Raw genomic sequence first — 10,520 nt, forward strand, 5'->3', positions numbered from 1 at the left:
TTTTCCCCTTTGTGAGGGACGACTGGACCCATTGTATTCAGTGATGTATTGCTTACGAATGAGAGGAGAAGAGTTCAGCTGCGATGTAAAGTCACGCATCCTGGAGCGGGACCCCCCCACTCCCCCCAGAGTGTTTAGTGCAAGTGATGTCAAGCCCACAGCAGCTGTCTGCCTGTTTGCTCTGGGTTGACTTAGATTCTAATCGGGGAAGGGATTTGTTTTGGTTGCAGCCACAAATTTCTGCAAATCACTTCATCTTTTTTTTTTCTTTTTTTTTCATATTTTCAATTTGAAAATATCTGCCGACAAATGTTCCGAGGTGTTATTGCAGGTGACGCGACGATTATAGCCACATCTGCTCATTAATTCAAATTTGGTGCGGCTCCACTTTGGTAGGCTGGAATCAAATTAGATGAGCAGCTACTGAACACTGTCTGTCAATACAAGACTGTGAATGCAGGCACACTCGCCGTGCCCAGCGACACCCAACATGACTGAGATGAGCCTTTTTGCACAAACAATACTTTACAAAGAAGCCAGCGTGTCATTTGTAAGAATCAGCGTTTTAAAGTGCCCAACAAGCAGTCAGAGACGGAAGTGAAGAAGCTGGATGCCATTAGAAGAGGAAATCATAGCTATATATATACATGTATATATATATATATGTATATGTATTTATATTTATATTCCTTTTTTTCTAAAAAATAATTCCCAAATCTTGATGACCACCCTGTGATCCCTGTGCTGACAGGTTATAGCAGTTCAAGGCAGTTTGACTAGGCTGAGGTAAAGTGAAGTGCTTACATTGTTTTCTTCTCGTTATTAGCATTATTAGCATTATTAGTATTATTAATATTCTTGTTATTCGCATTTTTTTTTCTTTTAAAAGCAAAAGTGGAAGATGCAAATCCACAGCCTGAGGCATAAAACTGAGAAATAATTCAACAACAACCACATCTCATCACTGCACAACACAGTCAGCAAATCAGAAGTGATTGGAAGATTAAAAAAAAAAAAAAAAAGTCTTATTGACCTATTGCACGAGCTTGTCATTGCACGAGAAAAGAAGTACATGTATGTTAAAGTCACGTCACTTGAAGTACTCCAGGATCCACTACACTACAGGAGAGGCAGACAAAAGCACTTTTACAGAGCTCCGGACCGAGACTGTCCACAGGAAAGCTACAAGACGGAATATATATTTATATATAGAATATATTTTTTTTCTCATATTCATGTACACACACTCAGAATTTTTGACCTCGGAGGAAGAAAAGAGAAAGGAAAAAATAATAATCAGAAGAGGGGTTACCATGACATTCACGACAACAATTCATCCCTCGGGGGGGAGGAGGAGGAGGAGGAGGAGGAGGGGGTGAGGAGGGGGGACACACCCGGCCGGGTTCGACTCTTATAGATCTTGACCCAGTCGTTCAATTTCCTCAATTAGAAAGTCGATGTCCTCGAAGGTGGCGGCGGGGTTGGAGATGACCATGCGGAAGAAGTTGACCTTGTCCCCCTGGGGCTGGTAGCCCACCATGGTGGTCCCGTACTCCATCATCCGGGCCTTGATCACCGGAGCCACCTGGACCACGGAGCAAGAGCAGGCACACAGACACAGGAAGCACACACAGTTTTTTGCTTTTTGTTTTTTTTTTTTTACATTTTCAGAAGCTTGCAACTGTGGAGAGCCAATCAGAAGCTGCCGACTCACCTTGTGCAAATGCTTCTTCCTCTCCTCGTTGTCTTCCATGTAGCGGATCCCAGGAGGGAGGTACCAGAAGCAGACGTTGGTGTGCTGCGGCTGTGTGGGAACAATTGTTTAAGAAACGATAACACAGTTTTCTTTTAACTCTATTTGCAAACTGTTCTGTTCCCACTGAGGCTTTGATTAGCTGCCGCTGCTGCTGCTGCTGCAGGTAGCATGGTAGTGTGCGAGGTGTGCTAATGAAGGGCCAGTCCTTCAGGACATGGAAAACATGAAAAAAAAAAAAAAAAAGATCTGAAAAGGCCAATAAATAGATAAAAATAAATAAATAAATAAATAAATCAATTCAGCTCATCAAAAATAATTTTAATAACATCTGATTTAAGAACCAGAACCAGAACTAATTACATGTACAAGACGCCCAGCTGCATTTCAGTCTCACTCACAGAGCCGCTCGCTGTCTGTCTGCATCGCATTCAATGGCAAACGGATGCAATTTATGGGAGGAGCCCAAACCCTGCAGGGCTGCACCGCCATCACGCTCTATTGTCAGGACGCACTCAGCCTCTAGTGGCCAGAAAACAGGAAAAACAGCCTCGAGTCCGAGCAACTGGGAGTCCGAGCTCCTCTTCTTTTGTCACCGAGGCTTCAGCTAAATTACCCTCGTTGTTGTCGCGTTTTGCGCAGCTACAGCTCTGCTTAGCAGGAGGGGGGTGTGTGATGGTGGTGGTGGTGGTGGTGGTGGTGGGGGGTGGTTTCAGACATCATTCTATTCATATGCTTATGAGCAATTACAGCCAGTTGCGCCATTCATGGGGGGATAATAGCAGCACATTATACTGACAGCGAGAGGTAAAAACGGCATTGATCCCAGCACAAAGCTGCATCAGCGCCAGTCCAGTGACCCTGGCGGGCCCGCAAGGGCTCATCCACCTCGACTTTGTGCATTTTTGTGTCATTTTGTGTTTTTTTGCCCCCCCCCCCCACCCCACCCCCTCCCGCAACCGTTGGCGACGCACCTTCCCGTTGAAGACCATCTCGTAGCCCTCTCGGTCCTTGATCTTGTTGTAGAGGTACTCCGACAGCTCCAGACACTTGTCAATCTGGGCCTCAAAGCCAATCGTGCCCTGGAAGGAAGAGAGTGCAAGTCGTCAATAAAGGAGGACCTTTGACTTCTGTTTTTTGATGTAAAAAAAAACCAACAAAAACCCAGGAGGCTCACCTTGGCCCTCCACATGAGCCACAGCTTGAAGATGTCCACGTGGCGGCCGCACTGCAGCGCCTTGTCCCCCGTGTCGTAGGACAGGTCGTAGTGTTTGTCCTGCTGGAAGAGGTAGCAGGCGTGCATCTGGTTGCAGTTCTGCATCAGGCCCTGCAGGGGGGGGGGGGGGGGGCAGTTCACAGCGGTTAGGATGAGTGAAATGGCATTCAATTCAATGTGAGAAGAGGAGAGTTGCACACCTCCTCTCTGACCAGCAGGGCGGAGCACTGCAGGGGGACCGACATCATCTTGTGGGGGTTCCACGTCACAGAGTTGGCCCTGGTGGGGTGGGGGGTGGGGGGTGGGGGGTGTGAACACAGTGCACGTCAGTGTTAACTGCAAACTGCAATTATCTCAAGTTGCTTGATCTTGATTTTGAGGGCGTGTCCTCTCACCTCTCCACTCCATCCAGCTTCCACCGGTGCCTCCTGGACATGAGGAGGCTTCCACCCCAGGCTCCCTGCATGGAAGCAACTGTTTTATTTCTGTCCGCCGCCGTCCTCCGAAAACAACGCTTCCGCTCCTAAACTGGTGGAAAAGGCAACGCCAAGCCCCGCACGCTCACTTTAAATCACACTGTGTTTTTTTTTTCTTTTCCCGTCTCCAGCCTGTTAGGGAGTGATGGATGGAGCATTTATGTCTCTTAGTGGAGGTGTCCCCCTGTCAGGCCTGAATCACCGTGGTTAATAGAGTTCCTACACTGCGAGCGGGCGGTAATGGCAAAGTCACCGGGAGAAGATGATTTACGGTGTCGTCTCCGTTCATCTTTTTCTTTTTTCTTTCTTTCTGACAAACACGCAGCGCCGGGTGGGAAATGGCTGCCGCCTATCTGGGTCAGACCTGCAGCGGTCGGGGGGGGCAGACAGACAGTCGCACGTCGTTTCGTGGCTCTCTTTCTTTTTTGAACTCACGTCCACGTGCATCCAGACGTTGTACTTCTTGCAGATGTCCGAGATGGCGATGAGCGGGTCGAAGGCTCCGTACACCGTCGTTCCAGCGGTGGCGCTGACGAAGAACGGCACGAAGCCCTGCAAGGCGGAGCGAGAGAGGAACCAGCCGCTCACACACTGTGTTGCAGTGTGTGTGTGTGTGTGTGTGTGTGTGTGTGTGGGGTGAATGTGTGCGTGCGCATGGTCTTCACCTTCTGTTTGGCCTCGACTATTCTCCTCTCCAGGTCTGACGGCATCATTTTACCACTGCGGGGGGGCGGGGGGGGGGGGGGGGGGGGTTGAAAAGAAAAACAATCACACAGATTAACAGCAGCTTTCAAATCTTCCTCATCGTTTGATGCTGAAGTCGAGCAGCCCGGAGTTTCTGGAGGAAGCATCTCATTTGTTTTCACCTTTGGTCCGCTTTGATGCAGATGACACTCTCTGTTCCGATGCCCAGAGCTGCTGCGCCTTTCTTGATGGAAAAATGGCTCTGGAAAGATGTTGAAACAATCACAGAGAGTGAAATATGTGTCAAAGAAAAAAGGGACAGACTTGACGCGAGACGTCAGCACCTACGTGCTCTGACGTGAAGGCGACCAGTCGGGGGACGGATGACATTCCTTTCTCCTTCACTTCAGGGAACATCTTGAAGCGAGCCAGCAGCATGGCGTACATGTTAGAAATGGCACCACCTAGAGGACAGAGCGTTCAGAATATGACGGAACTCATCAGTGATGCGAGGCCCGAGGTTGAAAAAAAAAAAAAAAAATCTTTTTGAGGCTTATTTCAAAAAAGGAAAAAAAAAAACCATGACGTTCATTTAAAATGCTATTTTGGACGTATTATTGCATGAGAGCATCACACGTCACTGCCCATGTGATCAGAGCCAATCATGGCGTGACAGTGACAGGGTGACAGGGTGGGGAGGGTTGCAGATTGAGGTTTAGGGGGAGTGATTTCACGCTAATGAAGAGGGGTCAATTTTTGGATCAAAATGCAAATTTACAAACACACACACACACACACACACACACACACACACAAAGACACACACACATACCAGGGGAGAAAATGCCGTCTCCTCGGCCGTCCTGCCAGCCAATGATCTCCCTCATCTTCTTCAGAGTGACGTATTCCAGCAGCACAAACACCGGCGCCACCTCATAGGTGAACCTGCGTTACGAAAGGAGGGGACGTCACATGCCGACGGTTGGACAAAGCGTGCCGTGACGCATCGTGAAAGGATTAAAAAAAAATAATAATAAAAATAAAAAAAACGTGCTGCAGATTTAACTCACATTTGCAGATGATTTTTTTAAACAGCAAAATTGTGGGATTATTGTTGATGATTTAAGAAAAAAAAAGTCTATTAATGTGAAGGCAGAGAATTTATATAATATCACAACATATTGCCCCCATATCATTGTTCTAATGTATTTTCAACCCCTGACTCCGAATGTATTTTTTTTTTTTTATAGATGCCATTTCAGGAAAAAGACAAATCATGTGAAATTCTCTGGTATTCTGGTCGCCGAGACTGAATTTATCAGTGGAAAAACACACACTGGGAACAGAATTGGCCTCAGATTAGCCACTATTTAATTTCAGAGCTAATTTCCTTCTCCCTGGGGACCCCGGGGGGATCAGGGGTGAGAGAGGGAGGGGGGAGAGCATAAAAGGTGGGTGAGTGGGGAGGAAGGGGGGGGTCCCAGCCCTGCCTTTTCATCCCCCCCCCCTTTTTAATTTGTAATGATGAGGAAGCTGCTATCAGCCGGCGCAGACGTGGAGCGGCGCGCGCCCACACTGCACTGGAAATAGAATTCATTGTGGTTATCTCCCCCCCATCATGATGAGGCGGCGGGGCCACATACTCACATGTTGGTGTTGGCGGTGGAGGTTAGCCAATCGGCTGCCAGTCCGACCATGTCTAATCCTGTGGAGAGCTGATTGAAGTACCTGGGGTGGGCTGAAAGGAGGGGAAGAGAGTTTATCTGACGTTGGGGGGGGGGAAAAAATCTGTATTATTTAATATTCTTTCTGCGTCAAGTTTTTTTTTTTTTTTTTTTTAAATGTTGCATATTTTGAGGTTTGTATTACAAGAGCAGTGAAAATGTCAAAAACAATCAGTGACAAGATGAAAATGTGTGTGGGGTGTAATACAGCCGAGGAAGAACAATATAAAATGCCAATGGGAAAAAAAAACACATTGAACTCATTTTGTTGTGATTATAAATAAAATAAAATAAAAATAATGATAAAATGGTATGCAGGGTAACAATATCGGAGGAAAATATATCACGTGACATGATAAAAAAAACCATACAGTCTTCCACCAAAAAAACCCCTCTGTGCTGATTACCCTTTATTACCCCCCCACCCCCCACCGACTCCTCCTCCTCGGAGCAGATTTCCTGCGTCACTGCATTTATCGGTCTGCTGGTCAGCAGGAGGAGGGGGACAAACGACTGATGATCTCTTTAAACATATATCATTGAGTCAGTCTGTGTGTGTGTTTATGTGTTTATGTGTTTATGTGTGTGTGTTCATATAATTTACTAAAAAATAAAAGCGCTGACTTACTGCACCTTCTGCAACTGTTACTAACAATAATCTAAATCATCCCTTTAAAATGCCTTTTTAAAAAAAAACACTGTTTCTCTAATAATTATTATTATTATCGTTATTATTTAATTTTTTTTAAATTTCCATTTGCAATTTCGTGCACACATTTCCCAGCAGCCTCTCCCCCTGCAGGCGGCTCGAGGTGCGGCTCGGGCCTATACCTGTCTTGATGGCGTACTTGAGGGTGGCGCGGCAGCTGATGAGGATGTCGTCCAGGTTGGTCGGCCCGTCCTGCAGCTCCCAGTTGTTGAGCTGCAGCAGCTCGTTGGGGTAGTGGAAGTCGATCACCTTGGTGTCCCGGTCGAAAGACTCGACGATGTAGGCCAGCAGGATGTCCACCACCTCCTGCAGGAAGGTCATGGTCTTGGCGTCTCCGTCCATCGCGGGCAGCAGGTCTGTGCGCGATAAACGACGACAAAAAAAAAATGGGAATGCAAGTCGAGGATGCGCGTCTAAGGTCCTTAAAAAACATATATAAAATAATAAATGTATATGTAGGGATCGATTTTAAAAAAAAAAAAAAAGAAAAAAAAGAACGAGGCCGTGCAGGCCGCGTTTTAACGCAGCGTCAGAATTGAAGAGGTGTATTTCCTTCCCCGCGCCTCAGAGCCGCGGATGGAGCTGAAGGCTGAAGGCTGAAGGTGACCTTTTCAATCTCAGCGCAAAAACCTCCATTTCGCAAAAAGAAATTCACATTCTTTTCTCTCTCTCTCTCTCTCGCACCAGAAGAGGCTCGTGAGCTGTCGTCTATTCGGCTTCTAATGCTGTTTATTATTATGCATTTTGAACGCTTTTGCACATAGTGAAAACATTATTAACTATCACGGTATTTCAGACAGGATCGTTGGCGAGACGTAGATAATTAGAAATAATAATAATAATAATAATATTAATAAAAAACGGCATTTCACAGATTGGCTGCATTTGCCTCTCTCTCTCTCTCTCTCTCTCTCTCTCTCTCTCTCTCTCTCTCTCTCTCTCTTTTATTTTTTTTACTGTTCAGATTTTTTTCTCTCCATTTGTATTTTTCCAGCCGAGGCCGAGCCGGGGCTGGTTGACACGGAGCGGCTGTTACCTGTGGAGTACAGGTCGGAGAAGGCGGCTTTGTTGCAGTTGCAGGACTTCTTGCAGCCGCACGTTCCTGCAGCTTCTCCGGCAGGCGGCTGTTTGGCGACCGGGTCGGCTGCTTTTTCCGCGTCCCCGACATTAAGCAAAGCTGAAATAGCATCGTTAAGAAAAAAAAAAAAAAAAAAAAAAAAATGTTTTTCTTAAAATGATCATTATTATTATTATTATTATTATTATTATTATTATTATTATTATTATTATTATTATTATTATTATTATTATTGTCCTGTAGGCTTTTGATCAGGCCAGGGGAGAATAAATATAAAACACAAAACAGGGAGAGAAAAAAAACAACAACAAAAAAAACACCCCCAAATAGCGTCACTTTCTATCATCATCCCAGATTTTACGCAACGTACCACATATTTTTGATCCAATTCCTCCGGGAAATTTCTGGGCCGCCGCTTGACACCAAGCCCTGGCTGGAAGACACAAGAGAAGGGGGCATAAATTTCCCCCCCAAAAAAATTCCCACGTTCGACGCAGGAAAGCGAGATGAAATTCCTGCACCTCGCCGAGCTTTGTGCCGCAAAAAAGGGGGGGGGGAACCGGGGACAAAATGCGCCAGGCCGTTGTGCAGCGGCGCAGCTGGATTTGATTTGAGACAAAGCGTCTGGATCTTTTTTCTTTTTTTCCCGCGCATCCATCTTTACGCAATAAAACAAATAGGAGTGAATCTACAAAAGGTCCACTCACTGGTGCTGGGGCTCTGGTTGCCGGTGTTGGCCGCCGCGTTGTCCCCGCCGAGGGACCAGAAGCCGTGTGAAGCCATGCTGCTCGCCGCCGTCCGCTCCTCTCCTCTCCGACTGCCGGAGAGCCAGCCGCGCGTCACACACGCGCCCGGTGCTGCGGGATGGAAGCCTCAGAGGTAAAGTGCATGGACACGCGAGAGGACGTCCGCTGCGGTGCGCTGTTGGAGGGCGTCCACAGGTGCGCGAGGCATCAGAAAGAAAGAATAAAAGAACAGAAGAGAACAGAGCGAGCGGCGGCTCCCTCTGCACAAATGCGCAAACACGCCGGCGTTTGGAGAGAGGGAGGAGGAGGAGGAGGGTAAAGTGCGCACCGCTCCGCTCCAACTGCGGTGAGGAGGAGGAGGAGGAGGAGGAAGAAGAAGAGGGATGTGGCGCAAGTTGACGAAGCTGCGTCAATTTCCAGAGTTAAAGATAAAAAGGCGGCTGCGGGGAAGCGTGCAGAGCAGCAGCGGCAGCAGGAGCAGCAGCAGCGGTAGCAGCAGCAGCAGCAGCAGCAGCAGACATGCCTTAATTGCGTCTGAGCCCGAAAATTTCACGTCACTCGCTCCCAGAAATACAAAAAAAAAGAAAGAGAGAGGGGGAAAATCCCACCGCCGCGATTCACTTCAAGTCATGACGAGCGGCGTTGCGTCGGTGCGTCGTGACTCCCATACATCCCGGACACTTTGTCCCTCCTCCTCCTCTCCCTCCACCTCCCCCTCCATCATCACCACCACCATGCACACGCACATGCACGCCTCCCCTGCATGCTGAGCTCACTCTCCATACAGTCAGCACACGTCGACCTATCGCCGTCTGTTTGCGCAAGTCTCTTAATTGCACGGCTGCTTCAGGCACCCCTCCCCTCCACGTCCCCTTCCACCAAATCCTGGAGCTCCTTGTTCCATCATCACACTTGTTTTCACCACAGTGGTGGGTCGGTTGCAGCATTTGCTTTGTTTTTTTTCTTTTTGTTCCCATCAGGAAGATAACAGGCCGAAAGAGGTGGATTTTGGCTCCAAATGAAGGAAGGAAAGACAAAGGTGGAGCCTCATCTTCACTAATTGTGTCTCGAGATTGATGCTTTGTTGTAGAGATTCAGGCATTTTATTCACGTTGGTAATAATAATAATAATAATAATAATAATAATAATAATAATAATTATAATAATAATATTTCCCACTACTGCGGTTTTCCCCATAATATCATAATATTCATTTCAGGGTCCTCGTGTGGACTTCCCACCCAGCTGGAAATATTCTCTTTGTACCATCCAAGTAACATTTGTGACCTCTGCTGTTTTCTTGATATTTAGAACTGGAGCGTGCTGGTATATCTGCATTCAAAATAATCCTGGTTGAATTTCAAAGGTCACTTTAAAACCAAGATAACAACAAGACATAGGCCGCATCGTTTCTCTCTTTTTTAATATCATATGACGTCAGTGTATTGCCACTTCTGAAAACACGTAAATGTGTAAAACATTTCTGTATACCTTGATATAGTTTGTATTTAAATTAAACAGAAACAGATGATGCTGCTGAAACTGTGTATTCAATGCAGTGCTTAGCTTTTATATTTACAAGACATGTATATATATATATATATGTATACATGTAAATATGTTTAAAGACTTAAATGAGATGTTCACCCCTCAGTCTTTACTGAGATTAAACTGGGTTTGAATAGAAAATGAATTACAAAAATAAACACAAGTAAATTGTACAGTCTGCGTGGGTTCTCTCCGGGTTCTCCGGCTTCCTCCCACAGTCCACAAACATGCATGTGAGGTCATTTGAATATTCTAAATTGTCCATAGGTGTGCATGTGAGTGTGAATGGTTGTCTGCGTCTATGTGGCCCTGCGATGAACTGGCGACTTGTCCAGGGTGTCACCCTGCCTTCGCCCTAAGACAGCTGGGAGAGGCTCCAGCAGACCCCCGTCACCCTGAATAGGAATAAGCGGCTATAGAAGATGAATGAATGAATGAAATTGTATAGTAAAGTTATTCTGGCTCCATGTGATGCTGGACTACTGAACCTCTGCTGAACCACTTTAGTAGGAAAAAGCAAATTCAGCACCACTAAGTGTACTCTGTGCCGGTGAGATACCCTCAGAACTCATTCATTCTCTCCGT

The 10,520-nt window shown here is 46.5% G+C and overlaps 1 protein-coding gene across 1 annotated transcript; it reads right to left on the reverse strand.

Moving 5' to 3' along the window:
• Positions 1 to 1,214: 1,214 nt before the first annotated feature.
• gad2 (glutamate decarboxylase 2) lies at positions 1,215 to 9,164 on the reverse strand. Its single transcript, XM_076047638.1, has 16 exons — positions 8,348 to 9,164; positions 8,011 to 8,073; positions 7,599 to 7,739; positions 6,685 to 6,918; positions 5,777 to 5,867; positions 4,962 to 5,074; positions 4,478 to 4,593; positions 4,312 to 4,391; positions 4,111 to 4,165; positions 3,881 to 3,997; positions 3,365 to 3,429; positions 3,170 to 3,248; positions 2,931 to 3,080; positions 2,728 to 2,835; positions 1,715 to 1,804; positions 1,215 to 1,585 (listed from the first exon to the last, which is right to left on the reverse strand). Exons 1-16 carry the CDS (start codon positions 8,421 to 8,423, stop codon positions 1,412 to 1,414), a joined length of 1,752 nt encoding a protein of 583 aa, XP_075903753.1. The 5' UTR covers positions 8,424 to 9,164; the 3' UTR covers positions 1,215 to 1,411.
• Between the last annotated feature and the right edge of the window lie 1,356 nt (positions 9,165 to 10,520).

The sequence above is a fragment of the Nelusetta ayraudi genome, unplaced genomic scaffold, assembly GCF_046127955.1.
Source record: "Nelusetta ayraudi isolate G7.1 ecotype Tasmania unplaced genomic scaffold, CSIRO-AGI_Nayr_v1 ptg000094l, whole genome shotgun sequence".
NCBI lineage: Eukaryota > Metazoa > Chordata > Actinopteri > Tetraodontiformes > Monacanthidae > Nelusetta > Nelusetta ayraudi.